The 19,337-nt window shown below is 48.7% G+C and overlaps 1 protein-coding gene across 2 annotated transcripts; it reads right to left on the bottom strand.

Moving 5' to 3' along the window:
- Window positions 1-1,618: 1,618 nt before the first annotated feature.
- Window positions 1,619-19,335, bottom strand: AURKA (aurora kinase A). Of its 2 annotated transcripts, none has more exons than XM_047770819.1 (9): window positions 19,090-19,335; window positions 15,444-15,487; window positions 12,017-12,296; window positions 9,634-9,688; window positions 8,065-8,256; window positions 7,070-7,208; window positions 4,880-5,028; window positions 2,601-2,775; window positions 1,619-2,471 (listed from the first exon to the last, which is right to left on the bottom strand). In XM_047770819.1, exons 2-9 carry the CDS (start codon window positions 15,480-15,482, stop codon window positions 2,292-2,294), a joined length of 1,209 nt encoding a protein of 402 aa, XP_047626775.1. In that variant the 5' UTR covers window positions 15,483-15,487; window positions 19,090-19,335; the 3' UTR covers window positions 1,619-2,291. The 2 variants fall into 2 exon arrangements, with proteins under 2 accessions (XP_047626775.1, XP_047626774.1); XM_047770818.1 differs by having other exon boundaries at window positions 19,104-19,335.
- Between the last annotated feature and the right edge of the window lie 2 nt (window positions 19,336-19,337).

Genomic DNA, 19,337 nt, shown 5'->3' with positions numbered 1-19,337 from the left:
TTGCTTTTATGGAACCAGGGAAATAAAACTGATCATCTATTTTAAAAACATAAGCCACTGTTCATCTCTAATTTTCTATCAGACAAAACAAGCAGCATGAATTCTGCAAAACAAATAAACGTCTTTGTAAAGTTTTTGAAGAACTTCCTATTCCTCTTGGGGCAAGCCGTCACTGTCACTGATGGAGCGGCACTGTGTGTGACCCACTTGCTAACACTGTACCACTATAGCCAGCTATTTGCTTTGCTTGTGTGGGACGCTGCTTGGGGAAATGACAGCCTAGGTGAGGCTGGCGTGTCATGTCAACTCCAGGTGGGGTGGATGGGACATCAAAGCTGAAGCCTGGGGGACCCAAACGCTCCTTTGTCCCCAGGGGCCTCCCTGGACACTGCAGTTTTACTCAACATGGAAGTGGATTTTGCCACTTTCTCCTACTCAGGCGTTTCTGGTCTCCTAACGCCTCGTGTGCTGAGGGCTGGCCGTGAAGGCACATGTCTCTGCTAGCTCTCAGCCAGTTCAACTCCTCCGCCTCCGCCTTCATCACTGTCGAGTCACCACCTCTGGGTGATGCAGATGTTGGCAGCTAGAGTATGTAATTTTTCCACAATAGGAGCATACAGAACCTGAGACCAAGAGATCTACTTTTCACGGCACCTGCTTACTTCTAGGCCCAGAGAGAACAGATGGTAAGAAGAATCACCCGTGCACTCCAGAGAGATGCATCTGTGGACTTGAGTGTTAAGTTGACACACATACCACAACTCCAGTGTGGCCCATGGGAGCCAAGGGGGGAAGGGTGCCCCTGCCAGCTGCACTGAAGGGGCGGCGGGCGTCCACTTTTATAAGCCACATGAGCTCAAGTTGATCCCAGACCCCAGTAGGCTAGGGAGAAGGGATTCGGCTAAGCAGGCACCTCTTCACCTGAGGTTGAAGACAAAGGCCATGGTTGGAAAATCCATTTACAAAGAACCGGCTCCCCCCACGTGGAACTCTTTGCCTGCTGCCAGCATGGTCAGAGCTGAGGTGGGCGGTGTGGACGTGCCGGTCAGCTCTCTCCTCTGTCCGGCCTTACCACCCACACAGTGCACCCCTGAAGCCCCACTCAGCCCCCACGCCAGGATGAGGACATGCCTAGGAGTCAAGCCAGGCTGTGGCTGTGCCCTCCACTCAGGTCCATTGCCTAGAACAGGGGCTGAAGCCCAGTCGCCTGCACTCCCAACTTCTGGTGCACCCGCCACCATCCAGCCACAGCCAGGGCTCCTGCCGGCCCCTCCCTCGGGCTGCAGGGACCTCTTGCCACACCTGCCTCCAACCTGTAAATCCTCCCATCCTTCAAGCTGAGCTCGGAAGCTGCTTCCTCCAGACACTGCTCCCAGCTCCCGTTGCCATCACGGTTTGCCTGCGTGCTGACTCACCCTCCTGTCACTGGGCACACAACCTGCTTGTGTAGGACGGAGGTGGGGGGATGGGGGGATGTGTTCGGGGGCCAGGCCGACCCTGACAGCACCACACAGGGGCCTCCCCACCTCCCCATCTAGCCCAGCATTTCACAAGGGGTGGGATGTCAACTCCTGGGAGATGCACCTAACGTCAAGGTTACACATGTGAGAACTTTAAATAAGTGTAATCATTTTATAGATGTTGTGATGTACTTTACAAAGATTATAAACAAACACCAAAATCATGAGAGAGAGAAAAAAAACCTTTAACATTTAGAAACAGCCAAGACATGCTGTGCCCCGAGCAGGGGAGCCAGGAACTTGTGCTCTGTCTGCCTCGCCAGGCACTGCGTGGCTGAGGAGGGCCGGCCAGCCAGGCTCCCGGGGTGCTGGACAGACGCTGAGCATCCTGCAGGGATGGCAGGGAGCTAAGATACAGGTCCGTACCAAAGTCTCTAACATTTAAAAGAAATGGTCACGTGTTCATCCTGACAGCTTTCTCAGACTGGGCCACCCGATAAGTTACACGCACACAGGGACGGGGAGGTTATTGCACAGCTTTTCCACTGGTCGGGCCCAAGAGGCCACCTTCCCCACAGCCGGGCCCTGAGGCCTCTTCCACGAGGACGCTGTACTCACAACAGGCTGTGGGGTGGCTGCCCCTGAGCCTTGCCTCCGGACTGACTGGACCACCAGCGACGTTAGTAGCGCGACCCTCGTGGCGGCGCTCACTGCAGAGGGCCTGCACGTCCTGCAGGTCGAGGGTGGGCCGGCAGCAGAGGACAGGTCAGCGGCTGATTGCAGACAGATTACACAGCGGCCCTGGCTCAGGAGTTCTACCCGCAAAGGTTCTTAGGGTTGTTTGCTGGTGGGTTCTTTTTTGTGACTACTTGCTGGTTTGGAATTGGCGGTGATCCAGGGGTGTTCGAGCACCTCCTTGAGGGTGGGCCTGTGGCTGGGATTGTGCTTCAACAGTCTTGAAATGAGGTCCCTGGCTCCCTCGGGCACAAAGTCAGGGAAGGTGAATTCCACCTGGATAAGTGCACAGTAAGTGACAGTCACAAAGGGGCTTGGAGAGAAGGGCACCGCCAGCTCGCAGCCCCAGCTGAGGCTGACGAGGACGTGCTAACAGAACCATGGGTCCTCCTAGTGACACCTTACCCGGGATATCCTTTTGTAGGTCTCTTGGTACGTGGTTGCCTCAAAGGGGGGCTTCCCAACCAGGAATTCATAGCAAAGCACCCCCAAGCTCCAGAGATCCACCTTCTCGTCATGCATCCGGCCTTCGATCATCTCGGGGGGCAAGTAGTCCAGGGTGCCGCAGAGGGTGGTTCTCCTAAAACAGGCAGACGCAGGCTGACGCGCTTCTGTTACCAACAGCCACTCGAGCTCACCAGCAGCTACCCTGGCGTGGCGTGCTTTTCCTAGGCTAGGACACCTGGGGCAGTCTGAACACGGACCAAGTATCAGCTATTAACACGGCTGCTCATTTCCTTAGCACGGAAATGGTTGTGACCATACAGGACAACGTCCTTATTTCTAGGACATGCAGACTGAAGTGCTACAGCCTCTGGAACTTATCTTTGAAGGTTCACAAAAAGGAAAACACCCAGACAATATGGCAACAACTGTTAACAGTAACACAACTGGCTGAATGTAGGCACTGGACCTGCAGGTGAGCCATCACCTGCAATTCGGTGCTTCTATACGGTTTTTTATAACGGAGGTCGGAAACAGACAGCAGGCCTGGCGCGAAGACCATGAAGGTTCGGCTGCTGCTTTATTTATACCAGTTTCCATTGCCTGGTGCCCACTGAGCGCACGAATGTTCACTCAACTGCATGGTGACCTGGAAGAAGGAGCTACCTCTCCAGACATCCAGCCTCGCATCACCACCGAGATCCAGCCCAAATCAGGAGGCTCTCTCTCAAATGGCACGATAACCCAGGAGCTCTTGTGGGTGTGTGATTATCAACGTGTGGGAGGCGGGGTGAAGTGACCAACACGTCCATAAACGTCCCTCTCAGATATCTTTCCTAGCACGGCAGCACCATTGGGCAGGTAAGGTTGAGCCCTGCGAGGCCATGAAGCCACTGTTGTCTGCCTCCCAGGTACCAACTGCCCTCCTACTCATGACAACCAGATTTTTGTATTTAAAAAAAAAAAAAAAAGAGCAACTGCAAGAGCAGATTCAGCACATTACTGAAAAGAATCAGGAGTGGTCTGTAATAAAAACAAAGCTCCTCCCACTCAATGGCATCAATTTCAGGCTATACAATTTTTTTAACTGCCTTTATTTAATTTTTTTTGCCACACCCACAGCATGTGAAACTTCCTGGGCCAGGGATCAAACCCAAGACAAAGCAGTGACCCAAGCCAGTGCAGTGACAATGACAGATCCTTAACCCACTGAGCTGCAAGAGAACTCCTAGCTGGCTTTATTTTTAAAAGTAATCTGGCGGGAGTTCCCATCGTGGTGCAGCAGGAATGAATCCGACTAGGAACTATGAGGTTGCGGGTTCAATCCCTGGACTCGCTCAGTGGGTTAAGGATCCAGCGTTGCCATGAGCTGCAGTGTAGGTCTCAGACACAGCTTGGATCCAGCGTTGCTGCGCCTCCAGCATAGGCCAGCAGCTACAGCTCCGATTAGACCCCTAGCCTGGGAACCTCCATATGCCAAGGGTGTGGCCCTAAAAAAAAAAAAAAAAAAATCTGGCTATAATTTTAAGACCTACCCCAAAGATGACAAACTCTTATCAGGAGATGTATACTTTCTAAATGCCCTACTTCGCACATGGTTTCAAAAGCTCATTTAAACCCAACTGAGATTAAAAAAAGGAGAAAATGTTTTAGCTCTGTTTGCAAAGTTCACTCAAATTGCTTCATTAGGTTTCTCTCCCTGCTTTAGCTTTAGGAAGGGACAGGAAAGGACTCTTCTGTGGACACAAGCAGACCAAAGATCTTTACCCACCTCCCTGAAAGCCCCGTCTAACCACTGTAGCTCCTTCCAGTGCCCTGTGCTCTCAGCTCTCGCCTCTGCAGGTGCTGCCCCCAGAAACGTCTGTTTCCTGGGCCTGGAGGCAGCAGGTCTCCACCCGGCCCTGCCTGCCGTCTTACACCCCGTCTACACGTGCTGCAACTCCCCTCTGCCGCATGCTTGTCATACCTTCTACTTACGTGTCCCCTTCATTAGCCGCTAAGGACATGAAGCATCTTTAACCCCAGGCCAAGGCCAGGATACACAGCCCCAAATGGCTGCAGAATAAAAATGTTCTTGAAGACACTAGTTTGCTATCAGGCCTGAATTACTCCAAAACATATGTGTCAGCGACCTGTCCGACTCCTCACAACATCTACACTTGCATAGTTCACTGGTTAGCTCACGACTAGCCCCAGGGCTTTTGCTAAACCAAACAAGTTCCACCTCTAAAGTTACCTACCTGGAGGATGGGGCATGGACCGACCACCCAAAATCGGCAATCTTAAGCTCTCCAGCGGATCCAAGGAGCAGGTTCTCTGGCTTAATGTCTCTGTGAATAACTCTCTTTGAGTGACAGTAAGATAGGGCATTTGCCAACTCTGTGATATACTATTAAAAAAAAAGTATTGATCAATTTAGATTTTATATAACACAAATTTTACACACCTCTTCTGAAAGGAACCCCAGTGTAGATTTTTAACACGTTTTGTAGATTTTAAAACAAAACTAGAAACAATGGATGACTCTACGAAAATACAAACCAATTTAGCGTTCAGCATCAAGTACAAGTTATTCTGTGCTAAGTATTTGCGAATACAACAGATGCAATATTAAAAGACAGGAAAACACTCAGGTATCACTACATCCCCGTGTGGCAATTTACGGCGCAACAGCAGCAAAGTAAGACAATATTGAAACACGGGGACAATTTAGGGAGTCAGATGTATATCAATTTTTAACATTTAAAAAAAAACCTAGGACTTCCTGTTGTGGCTCAGGGGTAACGAACCCAGCTATTACCCATGAGGATCTGGGTTTAATCCCTGGCCTCGCTCAGTGGGTTAAGGATCTGGTGTTGCCAGGAGCTGCGGTGTAGGTCACAGACACAGCTTGGATCTGGCGTTGCTGTGGCTGTGGCGTAGGCCTGCAGGTGTGGCTCTGATTTGAACCCTAGCCTGGGAACCTCCACATACCATGGGTGTGGCCCTAAAAAGATAAAAAAAAGAAAGAAATGAGCTATGAAAAGTTACAAATGAATCTCAAATGTTATATGGTAACATATGTGGTTATATGGTAACTGGTTACCAATTCTAGTAGCATATACACCATATACACGTCCACTGGAATTGAATGAATAAATGGACAGCGGATCGTGAATCCAAGTTCTTTCAATGTCACAGTGGAAGGTTACAGATAAACGAGGGAGGAGGACACAGGATCGGTGTGATAATGGACTCGTGTGTTGCTTAGCAAGATACCGATGGATACAGAAATCGTTTCAGATACATGGATTATCATACGCACTTATTTCCTGGCTCTCTGTCAGCTGAAAGCTGAGACATTGTAACACGCAGTAGCACGAGCACATCTAGTGCCCAGATTTTGGTTTCTAACATTACCTTTTCCAGTAAAGGGAACCAAAGCTCCCTGGAGAAATAACCTATCACAAGACTGGGATAGGAAACATACAAGATGGAGCTGGAACATCTTATGGCACCAGAAAACAAGAAAGTGCTTTTAAACACACACACACACACTGACAGGGACATGTCAAAAGGACACGGGAACCATGTCAAAGAGCTCCCAGTGGCCAAAGCTGGAACAATGAGAGCAAAGTGTATTAGATTACACAGAGTATAAAATGAGTCCATAGCAATAAATGATGGAGTAAATAATGGAAAACAGATACATCTCTGGTACAAAATTCCCAATAATTATGACCATGCTCTGCTTTATAGGACATGGAACATGACCACTCAAGGGCTGTTCCTTTGAAAGGACACAGCACGACAGGGAGGAAAAAAGAGTAACTTCACAGTGGAGAGCGTTGCCACGCCCTCCCTCCCTCAGCCAGGGGATCGAGGCCAACACTCAGGGCTAGGTCAGGTTAACAGTGTAGCCCTTGACAGAGGAGAAGGCCTTTTACCTCCGACCTTCCTCTCAAAACCCATGACCCTGATCTAACCATGAGAAGAATGAAGGAAATCTGAAAGAAGTATGGATTCCAGCTAACAGCTATGCACCAATACAGGTTCATTAGTTATGGCAACCGGATCACGCTAACGTAAAATATTAATAGGAGAAATTAGGTGTGTGTTAATAGGAGAAAGTCTGCAGTATCTCTAATTATTCTATACATCTAAAATTAATCTAAAATAATTCTTTTCCTTTTTTTTTTTAAAGAGGGCAACTAATTATATACATTTCCACAGACACAGCTGTGGAAACTAACCAAATATTCCACTTGGTAACTGATTTTATCTGTAAATAAAGGCACATCTATGTTGTTTTTGATTTTTCCATTTCAAATAGTTGATCCTATTAAGCTACCTTTCCATTTGACAAAACCCCCTCTATTATAATGAAAGGTACACGGCTACGCGGGACAGAAGCGCAACAGAATTAGTCTGGACAATAAAAGCAAACTTACAGTAGCAGTTCTCTGCTCATCAAACTTTGACAGTTTCTGAAGTTCTCTATAGACAGCTCCGAGAGGTGCGTATTCCAGGATTAGGTAAACTCTGGTAGCATCATGGAAATAACCATACAGTCTGAGAATATTTGGATGCCTGCAAGAAGGAGGAACTCTCTAACACCAGGTTTGGGAGCTGATACAAGAATAAGTACTGAATAGCAAACAAACCCCTCCTGTGAACCCAGTCACGACAACTGCTTCTTGGCCACAAACACCCTCCCCTCCCACCTGGAGAATCTGAAACTACGGATGAGACACACCGTAAGAAACAGGTGTACCTCACCTATCAGTTCACACGCATTTCACACGGTATCAATGGACCTTGTTTGGCTAAGACTATTTCCTTCCTTTAGGCCATCTTTGCTCTTAGGGGGAAAGAATTCAGCTAAATATTAAGTCTCTGCAAATTTGGAAAAAAAGAACAAAACAAACAAAAGGCAGACATGGCATCCCCACAGTAGTTTGATACCCTGGACACAATGAGACAGACAACACAGAAGCCATGTCTGACAAAAGCAGGTGTGCTGCTAAGGACTCTGGGCAGCTGAGCACAGCCTATATGAGACATTACCAAAAAATTCACTGAAAGCAAAAAAAGAGGAAAAGACCCACTGGCTTAAGTCAACCTGCAGGCTGCCAGTTTGAAACCTGAACTCAAAAAAAAAAAAAAAAAAAAAAAAAAAAAGAGGTGTCATTCCCTTTAATTATCCACCAAATCAAAAAAACCCCAAAAAACATGTCCAGTAAATTACTCCAATAACAAAACAAACCTTCAAGCAATTTTCCAGGACCACAGCACTTAAGCCTAGATCAACCTCTGAAGAATGTCAAATTCAATCACTCTCCGCAGCGCTAGGAAGGCAGCCTTCTCCAAAGGAGGTTATTGCAGTGAGCTCGTTAAATAACCGAGTTCCATCCATCCCTCTTCCGACATCGACCTCAAGACTTACCTAAGGTGGGACTGTATTTCTACTTCTCTTCTCAGCTGATGTTCAACTCCTGCCTTCTCCAGCTGAGTTTTAAACAATACTTTAAGAGCCAGGATAAACTTGCTTTGTTTTTCTCTTGCTAAATAAACATTACCAAACTTTCCTTTACCCAGCGGGCGGCCAATTTCAAAATCTTCCAAAGCCCATTGCCTTCTAGAAAAGAATTGAACATTTTAAAATGTGAAGAAAACACTTTTCTAACAATGTATGAGTGAGTAGCACACATTCTATAATTGATTTATATTATTTATAAAATATCTACATTATTCTATAAGTAATTTCACATTCAGAGTTGCCCTCGGTATGCACCCTCTTCAAGAGGCCAATAACCACAGTGAATGAGTCCACACAGACGTCAAACCCTGCACCACCACCCCCCCACTATTAGTTGAACGAGTCTGCGACAAGAATAGCCTGGACTTTGAGAGCTGAAGCTCCCTGGGAGTGTCTCAAGGCATCCTGAGTTCTGGAGCACAGACCTATTACCGACACCACTTAAGTCCATGCAAAGGATTAGAGGAGTAACTGGAAAGGGAAGACTGCTTCAGAACCACCTGCGAGGAGTTCCCGTCATGGTTCAGCGGTTAACGAAGCCTACTAGGAACCATGATGTTTCGGGTTCGATCCCTGGCCTTGCTCAGGTTAAGGATCTGGCGTTCCCGTGAGCTGTGGTGTAGGCTGCAGACGCGGCTGGGATTCTGAGTTGCTGTGGCTCTGATGTAGGCTGGTGGCTACAGTTCCAATTCGACCCCTAGCCTGGGAACCTCCACATGCCACAGGAGCGGCCCTAGAAAAGGCAAAAAGACCGGGGGAAAAAAAAAAAAAAAAAACCACCTGCAAGCCCAATCAGACTAACCACAGCCTCCTCTCGCCCAGGAGAGGCCAACACTGGGGTAGAGCATCACTCCCGTCAAGCCAGCGGGATGGATCCCACAGGGCCGGGGGGGGCGAGAACCACCGGATATAGAGTCCTGGAAAGTCTATTAGGCATCGAGAGCAAAGAAGGCTGTGGGTTCATTCCTGGCTCCTATGGCATTCCAGAGTCTAGACAGTTCAGACATTGAGAGCAGAGGAAAATACAGCCAAGCTCTGTCATGAAGACCAAGTGCAATAATTCTATTAACAGCTTCAAAATACTCACAGTCATGTGTGTCTCTACAGTCCTGCAACAGGACACTTTATTGCCATTTCAAACAAACCTGCACTTCTTGACTAGCAAAGTATAGAAGCATACATAAACCACACTCTGAGGTTACTTCTAAGAGTGGAGAGCAACTTGTACTACCTTTCTGTAACAGATTGATACAAGCTTTTCCCAGTTTTGAAAAATAAGAAAAACTCAAGTCCCTAGTGAAATCTGTCATTAAAATTCCTTCTGTTTTAAAGATCAGAAATCTGAAACATCTCTATTTTGTAAGTGAGAATAAAAGGAACTATTTCTTTTAAAAAATGATCCCATAACTAAATTTGCAATTAAATAGTACTTTCTAGCAGGATAGTACAGAACTTTGTAAATAAAATAAAACTTACTTTTTTGATTCTTCATTTTTCTGTTTTGATGCCGCTTCCTTTTCAGGATTATTTCCTAGATAGAATAAGTTAAAAAATCTGTTTTTGGAATAACTATACAGAATAAATTAAAAAGCTTTGAGGAATTCCCACTGTGGCACACTTGGTTAGTGATCTGGCTTGTTTTTGTGGTATTACTGGTTTGATCCTCAGCTCAGTGCAGTGGGTTAAGGATCCGGCATTGCCACAGCTGCAGTATAGGTCACAGCTGCAGCTCAGTCACTCTCTGGCCTGGGAACTTCCATGTGCTGTGGGTACAGCCAAGAAAGAAAGGGGGGGGAAAAAAAAAGGCAAAACAAAATGTTTGAAAAGAGATGAATCAAAGAATGGTCACCAGGGAGTTCCCTGGTGGCCTAGTGGTTAAGGACTCAGTGTTGACACTGCCATGGTGCAGGATTGATCCCTGGCCCAGAAGTTCTTTTTTTTGTCTTTTTGGTGCCACACCCATGGCATATGGATGTTCCCAGGCTGGGGTCAAATCGGAGCTGTAGCTACCGGCCTACACTATAGCTCACGGCAACGATGGATCCTTAACCCACTGAGTGAGGGATCAAACCCTAATCCTCATGGATACTAGTCGGGTTCGTACACCACTGAGCCACGACAGGAACTCTCCCTGGCCCTGGAACTTCCGCATGCTGCAGGCATAGCCGAAAAGAAAAAAAGTCACCAAAAAATACTGGTGGTGTTCCCAGAATGATAGATCCAGATCATTTTCAGTTTTCTTAAAACAAAACAAAAAAAGACTACCACACCCTAACCTGACTCCTGCCAAAGTCTTTACAGAACTCCTGCGAGTAAAGATGAGCAGATACATACAGTTAGGCCCTCAGATCACTCAGACTCCAGACAACATAGCTTCTCCCTGAAGCCTTAGTTTCTAAATGAAGAGCTTCTAAAGCAGAATTACCCATCTGCACATCCATAACAGGCTCCCAACTTTTCCCCAGCAGGTTGGCCAGCCCACTGTCCATCTGCTACATTCAATGTGCAACAAAACATAAGCCAACCACCAGCCTCCCTCCACTGTACCAGCTGCCAAGGGGAAATTACATGGGCCATTTCTACTCATCTATCTCCAGCACTTCAAACTCAAAACAGCAGCAGTTTGCGCTGCTCAGATATCTGAATTCAGGCCTACGCCGGACTTTCCCCTCCTTGGTTCATGATCTCAGTTAAGGCCATCGGTGTAACCACCACTTCGTGTCCGGTTTATTGCCCAGTTCTGTCAAGACTGCATCCTAAGTGAGCTCTCAAATTCACCTGCACCTCTCCGGCCTGGCTACGTCTTTGAATAAGTTGATGCTCCCAAGTCTTAGCTTCCTCCCCTGCGAAACTGAGTTAAAAACTATGGCTACCTCAGAGTTCCTCTTGTAGCTCAATGTTGTCGTTCTCCCCTGCAGCGTGTTAAGAACCCAACACAGCGTCTGTGAGGATGCAGGTTCCATCGCTAGCCTCACTCAGTGGGTTAGGGATCTGGCATTGCCCCAAGCTGTAGCGTAGCCCAGAGATGTGACTTGGATCTAGTGTTGCTGTGGCTGTGGTGTAGGCCAGCAGCTGCAGCTCCAATTCAACCCGGAGCCCAGGAACTTCCATATGCCGCAGGAGTGGCCCTAAAACAAACGACACACACACACACACCTATGGCTGCCTCCACAGAGTGGTTCCAAGGACAGAATGACACAGCATGGATGAAGGAAGCCTGCTGTGTGTGAGCTGGGAACAGTTGCTGCTGACACCCACCCTCTTCCACCTGGTTCAGGCCACAGTCATGTCTGACCCAAACCACAATGGCCTCCTTCCAGCCTCGGACCCCCGAGTCCAGCATTGCTACTTTCCAAATCATTCCACACATCCTGATAAGCTTTCTACGAAAGGCAAGTCAGCCCCTCCTCCGCTCAAAACCCTTTCAGCGGCTTCCCAATGCATAGGCAGGACGCCCCACTCCATGGCCAGCAGCGCTCACCACGACTTTGCCTGGCCTGCATCAGTCCATCCACTAAACCCCATCCCCCACCACTTCCCCCACACTGCAAACCTTTGAATTTCAGTTCCAAGTGTACCTGCGCCCCGACCCTCCCCTCCCCACCATACCATCAGAGGATTGGCACCACGCCCTCCGTGGCTGCCCAACTATCCCTCGAGGGTGGGAGTCAGGCTGGCCCCCAGAAGACCTTGTTACCTCCCCCCCGCGCCCGCCCCCCCGCCCCCGTCATCAGATTTTCTCCCCATCCAAACAGAAAGGATGGAAACGCTACGGTTACACCATCAACACATGCCTGTACACGTGCTTTTTCAGAAACTAAGAAGAAGGGCTATCCAGGGAGGCTCAGACGCTGCTCACCAGGCACTGCCGGCTGGGGCTGCTCACTCTGCTGGGTGTTACTCAGAGGCCTGGAGACAGGACGAGGGCCACCGGTTGCCTGCAACTGCTTCTGCTTCAGATTCTGAACTGGTTTATGGCTGGAGACGAGCTTCTGCGCGTGCGAAGGCAGGCGCTGTGAGGAATTCGAAGGACATAAGACCCGCTGAGCCTGGCCGCTGTTTGCAGACGGCGGATGCTGCGCTGGAAAGTGCTGGGTCACTGGAACCCGTTTTGGACCATCGCCGGGTGGAACTGTGGTCTAGGATGGGGGGGGGGGAATGAACTTCAGGGCCTTCACCAACAAAAGCTATTTTGATAACAACCCAAAGTCTGCTCCTAGTAATAACCAATGTCACTGATGAGGGACAGAAAGGGACAGCGGTTTTAATCATCACTCCCAGGTGACACTGAGAGTCTGCTGCAGACACCCAAGTGCACCTCCACCTCCCACCCTCCCAACTCCCACTAAAACCACGGGAATGCTCACTAAGCTTTCATCTAAAAAGGGAGGAGGGGAGTTCCCGTCGTGGCTCAAGGGTAATGAACCTGACTAATACCTATGAGGATGCAGGTTCGATCCCTGTCTGGCCACACTCCGTGGGTTAAGGATCCGGCATTGCCATGAGCTGTGGTGTAGGTCACAGACGCAGCTCGGATCTGGTGTGGCTGTGGCGTAGGCCAGCAGCTACAGCTCTGATTTGACCCCTAGCCTGGGAATCGCCATATGCCACAGCTGTGGCCCTAAAAAGACAAACATAAATAAATAAAAATAAAAAGGGAGGCATATTAAACACTTCCTGGGAATTCTCAATGACTTGGGAATTATCATTTAGCAAGAAGCTGCAATTCAGAAATTTTATACCAAAAATCCCAATTCCGGGAGTTCCCGTTGTGGCTCAATGGGTTAAGAAGCCAATTAATATCCATGAGGAGTGATTCAATCCCTGGCTTCACTTATCGGGTTAAGGATCCAGCATTGCCACAACCTGTGGCACAGGTAGCAGCTGTGGCTCAGATTCAATCCCTGGCCCAGGAACTTCCATAGGCCACAGGTGTAGCCATAAAATTAAAAAGTAATAATAAAATAAATATTAATTCTTGGAGTTCCCGTCGTGGCGCAGTGGTTAACGAATCCGACTAGGAACCATGAGGTTGCAGGTTCGGTCCCTGCCCTTGCTCAGTGGGTTAACGATCTGGCGTTGCCGTGAGCTGTGGCGTAGGTTGCAGACGCGGCTCGGATCCCGCGTTGCTGTGGCTCTGGCGTAGGCCGGTGGCTGCAGCTCTGATCCGACCCCTAGCCTGGGAACCTCCATATGCCGCGGGAGTGGCCCAAGAAATAGCAACAACAACGACAACACAAAAGACAAAAAAAAAATTCTTTTTTTTGTCTTTGCTATTTCTTTGGGCCGCACCGCGGCATATGGAGGTTCCCAGGCTAGGGGTCGGATCAGAGCTGCAGCCACCGGCCTAAGCCAGAGCCACAGCAACGCGGGATCCGAGCCGCGTCTGCAACCTACGCCACAGCTCACGGCAACGCCAGATCGTTAACCCACTGAGCAAGGGCAGGGACCGAACCTGCAACCTCATGGTTCCTAGTCGGATTCGTTAACCACTGCGCCACGACGGGAACTCCTAAAAATTAATTCTAAGACCCCAAGCTAATCAAACTAAGGTGGCGGGGGCTGGGGACGTGGGGGTGGAGGATGGCCTGACTTCCTCCAGCTTCAGTGGAAGAAATTTCCTCATAAATGAGGAAACAGTGCTAGAAGAGAGGCCTCAGAATCCATCACCAGGAGTTCCCGTTGTGGATCAGCGATTAAGAATTCGACTAGTAGCCATGAGGATGCGGGTCCAATCTCTGCCCCTGCTCAGGGGGTCAAAGGATCCAGGGTTGCCACAAGCTGTGGTGTCGGCAGCAGAAGCAGCTAGGATCTGCTGGGGCTGTGGCACAGGCTGGCAGCTGCAGCTCCGATTCAACCCCTCCTAGCCTGGGAACCTCCGTATGTCTTGGGCACAGCCCCAGAAAGAAAAAAAAAAAAAAATTCATCACCAGCTCACTGGTATGAGCACTTTATAAGACAGCGTTCCAACTTCCAAGGAAAAAACTACTTTTGAAATTAGCAGTATCCATACACAACACAGCAGACATCATCCAGGCAGTGACAAACATTTTAAAATTAAACACAGAACAATTTTTTTTAAATGATCTTTATCATAAGAATTGAGTATCAAATACAGTGAATCAAGTTAGCCTTTTTTCTAGTCGGTCATTTTTATACTTTTAGCCAGTAAAAAAGGCTAAGTATCCATTTATTGGAGAAAAAGCCTTCTAAAAATAATCCCTTCCTCTGGGGTGGAAATCAAGCAGTATTTATATTCCAAGTACACAGAAGGAAAAAAACCTCAGGATTACTTAAAGGATCTTTATATGAAAGACTCCTTCACTCAGCTGCTCCACAAAAGTTCATCAAATGCTAAGCAGTCTTCATGGGTCTTTCCTCCATGAAGCCTTCCTGGATTCCAATCTACCCCAAGCTGAACTGAGCACCCCTCCTTGAAATTACCCAGGTTTTATATATGAAACACACACACATATACATACACACCTTCCTGACGGGTTTTTTTTTTTTTTGGCACCCACAGCATATGGAAGTTCGAAGGCCAGGTATCAAATCCAAGCCACAGTTGTGGCAATGCCAGGCCCTTTACCCACTGGGCCACAGCAGGAACTCCAAGCTCTAAGCTCTTTTAAGTCATTGATCATGTGCTTGCTTCCAGCATTATGATGCCTGCATCTGACATGGAACCTGACTCAAAAGCACACTCCCAGGAAATGCCCACTAAAGCACTGCCTGACATTGCTCTGAAATATGACAACTAACTATGGCAAACAAAATTAATTTCTGGAGGAGTTCTCTTGGCACAGCAGGTTAAGGATCTGGCATCATCACTGCAGCAGCTCGGGTCACTAGTGTGGTACGTGAAAAAAATTAAAGTTATGATCCAAAGTCAAGGTGAAATGAATTCCAGATATAAAAACCAATCTCCAGGAGTTCCCACCAAGGCACAGCGGAAACGAATCTGACAAGGAACCCTGAGGTTACAGGTTCAATCCCTGGCCTCACTTGAGGGTTAAGGATCTGGTGTTGCTGTGAACTGTGGTGTAGGTCACAGACATGGCTCGGATCCTGCATTGCTGTGGCATGGGCTGGCAGCTGTAGCTCCAATCTGACCTCTAGCCTGGGAACCTCCATGCACCATGGGTAAGGCCCTAAAAAGCAAATAAATAAATAAAAATTAAAAACAATTTTAAAACGTTGCAATTCTCCCTTAAAATAAAAAAGATATAAAAAAATCCTTTTGGGTTTTACGAATGTGACTTGAGGTTATAGATTATTCGATTTACCTTAAGCCCCGAAATGCAGTTTTCTTTACATTTGTCCATGATGCCTGAAAAGAAAAAAGAACCACCTATAATTTATAAAAATCCATCTGCTTCAAAGTGCTATGCTGGATCAGGGTTAAAAATCCTGACAAAAAAGCCTCACCATCACACAGAATTTTAGTCTGTCATCTAAATGAGGCTGATAAGGGAGCAGTGTTTTCCCACGTGCCATAAAGCACAGGTGGGGGCCTTCCCCAAGAGACTAAGCTCTCCCCTCATCCACCCCATCCCACCCCACCCCTGACAGCTCCAACTTCACTCCTGAACCACCTGGTCCCTCTGCTCCATCTTCTCCCTAGTGGATCGGGTCCATCAGTGTACAGACCCGCTTCCATACCCACAGCCTTAAAAAAGGAACAAAGTCCTCTTTATCCCAAACTAACTCGAGCTAAGACCACATCTCTCTCCTCTTTCAACATCCAAGGGCCACAGGCTCACTCCCTTGGGGCTGTTATCCCAACCGGTCAGGCTCCTGACAGACCCCTGCAGAGCCTGAACCCTGCTGTAGCCAAACCCAAAGTCCAATTCTCTGCCCCTCTTATTCACATTCCCCACATTCCCCAGGATCAAACACTTTTCCCTCTCCTTTCTTCACTTAGCTAGCTGGCAGGTGATTTTCCCATCTTACCAGCTGTCCCACTGCAACCTACTTTTGACCAACCACAGTGTCCGGATGCCCCACTTCTCCATCTACACCTTCCCTAAAGCCCCTCACCCAGCCCCAGGGCCTAAACTTTTTTTTTTTTTTTGCCTTTTAGGGGCACACACGTGGCATACAGAGGTTCCCAGACTAGGGATCAAATTAGAGCTACGGCTGCCAGCCTATGCCACAGTCACAGCAAAGTGGGATCTGAGCCGCGTTTGCAACCTACACCACAGTTCATGGCAATACCGGATCCCCAGCCCACTGGGCAAGGGCGAGGACTGAACCTGTATCCTCAAGGATACTAGTAGGATTCTTTTCCCCTGCGCAACCAAGGGAACTCCCGGCCTAGACATCTTTATTAAAAGAACTGGTACCTGGGTCTTCTGCCTTCCCTTCTCCCCCCACGGCTGGGCTCAGCCCTCTAAGAACCCGCTCAGACCCTCAGAAAGCCTGCCTGTCACCCCAAGCCAACACACCACATGAAACAAGCACGCTTGTTTCCCCTCTGCTCAGGCCACAAACACTTCTTCCCCAACCACTCTCACTCCCCAGACAGCCCATCCAGTCCCCTGGCTTTCAACCCCATCCACAGGCTGAGGAGCCCCAAATCTCCATCTCAAGCCCAGACCTCTCCTTTCAACTCCCACCACCTGATCATCAGAGGCATCTGAGTTTTAACAAGTCCCAAACTGAAGTCCTACTCCCTCCTCACCCCGTCTCCCGGAAACCCCATCCCGCCAGGTGCTCAAGCCTTAGGCCTTAGCCGTCTTCACATGGTTCTCCCTCAAACCTATCTACCCCATCGGCGTATCTCACAGGCTCCCTCCTCAAAATCACTGCTCAAACTTTACTACTCCCACCTGGTCAAACCACACTCCACCCCCTTCCCCTTAATTACCTGTGAAAAGCTCCCAATGGTGACTCTGCTTCCACCCTTGCCCCATTGTGGTCCTCTCCCAACACAGTGCTCAGTGATCCCACTAACAAATCGAGATATTCTGGGAGTTCCTGTGATGGCCCAGCAGAAATGAATTCAACTAGGAACCACAAAGATGCGGGTTCGATCCCTGGCCTTGCTCAGTGGGTTAAGGATCCGGTGTTGCCATGAACTTCAGTGTAGGTCACAGACATGGCTTGGATCCCATAGTGCTGCTGTGGCTGTGGTGTAGGCTGGGAGCTACAGCTTAGATTGGACCCCTAGCCTGGGAACGCCACATGACGCAGATGTGGCCCTAAAAAATAAAAAAAAATAAAAAAATTTAAAAAAGCAAAAGCACTCATTCGTCCCGTGCTTTCATATCCACTTGATAAGCAAGCAAATAACTCTCCCTTGAAGATGGGAATAGGCTAAAGAAACTGGAGTCCTATATCAAACAGTCACTTAGAAATAACAGACAGGGAGTTCCCATCATGGCTCAGCAGTAATGAACCTGATAGTATCCCTGAGGACTCAGGTCCAATCCCTGGCCTTGCTCAGTGGGTTAAGGATCCAGTGCTGCTGTGAGCTTTGGTGTAGGTGACAGACACCGCTCGGATCTGGCGTGGCTGTGGCCAGGAGCTACAGCTCTGATTCGACCTCTAGCCTGGGAACTTTCATATGCAGAGGGTGCCCCCCCCCAAAAAAAAGAATAGACAGAAAGGAAAAGGAAATATATTTTCATTATGAGAACATTAATTTCACAATGCTCTGATGCTTCATTCTCCCTTAACAATTATAAGCAGCAAACTAATGAGATCACGGAGGCCCATGGACATTTATTCCACAGTCTTCAATGGAAGCTGCAGATATTTGCTCTAGTGTAGTACACTTTTCCTTCTCAGGAAGAATAAACAGCAGAATAAAACTCTGATCCGGAAATTCTGGAGAGAGCTGCAGGAAGACTGCTTCTCAGGTGATTCTGGTTTACAGCCAAGCACAGGAGTCAAATGCAGAGGACCTGCACGAGATCCCTGCAGTTCACACCAGAGATCCTACTGGTCTAAATAGGAAAGTTGATATTTAATAGCACTGTGGGTTTAGACTTTTTCTTTCTTTGTCAAACCTACAAATGCCTGGAAAAATGAAGCATGGAAAGGAAATAAGTAGGCTGCCAAAAGGTGCATAATTCAAAGAAAAGGGAACTTTAAGGGTGACTTTTACTGCCTCCTGCTCAAGGGTGGTAGCCAGGACGTTTGTTAGAAATGGAAACTTTTCAGGTCCGATCCCAGACCTAACAAACCAGTTCCCGCATTTCAACATCCCCAGATAACCATCGAGCGCTGGGCTAGACCACAGGTTCTCAAATGAACCATCAGAACCACCTGCACAGCTTGACAAAAACACAGACACCTGAGTCCTAAGCCCAAGCATTTCTGATCCATTAGGTGGAACCCTACTTTTTCCCAAGGATCCTCAAGCAATCCTGATAAAGGCAGTCCAAGGTCTACAGTTTGAGAAGCACTGGCCCGCGAAGGCCTCTTCCGAGAGGTTATTTACTCACCCACTCACCCAACCGGCCCGGACACGAGCCTTTCCAGGCTAGTCTATCTAAGGTCGCCCCCGTGCCTAACATTCACCACTATCGATACCTCCCTAAGTTCGTCGCCTGTCTCTCCACCGCCCCCCAAGCACGTACACTCCAAGACAATAAAAAACTTTATTTTTCTCACCCAGGTGCTCACTGAAAGCACACTCCCCACCCCACCAGCTCAACAACCCCATCCACTCCAGGCGTTTAATAACACCAAGTGGCGTCTTACAGGGCGCCTCGGGACCAGGAGCAGAGGGGAGGGCTCTGGGGAAGCACCAGGCTGGGGCGCGGGGCCGGGGGAGGGGGGGGTGCGTGCAGGGGGAACCTTTCTCGCCCCGACCCTCCCATGCAAGCCCCGCAGCCCCACCACCCGCTTCCCTCCCACCCTCTCGCTGAGGCCACCCACCCAGCGGCTGCCCGCCCTCCTGAGAGCTGCTCCAGGACTACGCACCTAGGGGTTCTCACCTCGACTCGAAGACAGCGCTTCCTCCAGAGGGCTCAGCCGTTAGGACGCAAAGTCTTCATTTTAAATAGGAGTTAAACCCTCTCAGCCGAAAGCTGATTGGCCTGAGTCAGAGAGGCGCTACCTTTTCATTGGTTCAAGGCCAACTCGCCGGCTTGAGTCACAGCCCAGGAGAGGCGGCGCGCAGGCGTACTTCCTCCGTGAGGCCCCGGAAGTGGTGGAGCCAACGGCCCGCC

Source organism: Phacochoerus africanus, chromosome 3 (genome assembly GCF_016906955.1).
Source record: "Phacochoerus africanus isolate WHEZ1 chromosome 3, ROS_Pafr_v1, whole genome shotgun sequence".
Classification (NCBI taxonomy): Eukaryota; Metazoa; Chordata; class Mammalia; order Artiodactyla; family Suidae; genus Phacochoerus; species Phacochoerus africanus.
This window is presented reverse-complemented; position numbering and strand designations above follow the sequence as displayed.

Bases quoted from the DNA above. Each gene is read 5' to 3' on its own strand.
- AURKA (XM_047770819.1), bottom strand. From the start codon at position 15,482: ATGGACAAATGTAAAGAAAACTGCATTTCGGGGCTTAAG. The intron at 9,689-12,016 runs GTGAGCAGCGTC...TATTCTATCTAG, and splicing joins GCCCCAGCCGGCAGTGCCTG to GAAATAATCCTGAAAAGGAA. The intron at 7,209-8,064 runs GTAAGTCTTGAG...TCCTTCTTGCAG, and splicing joins GAAATACAGTCCCACCTTAG to GCATCCAAATATTCTCAGAC.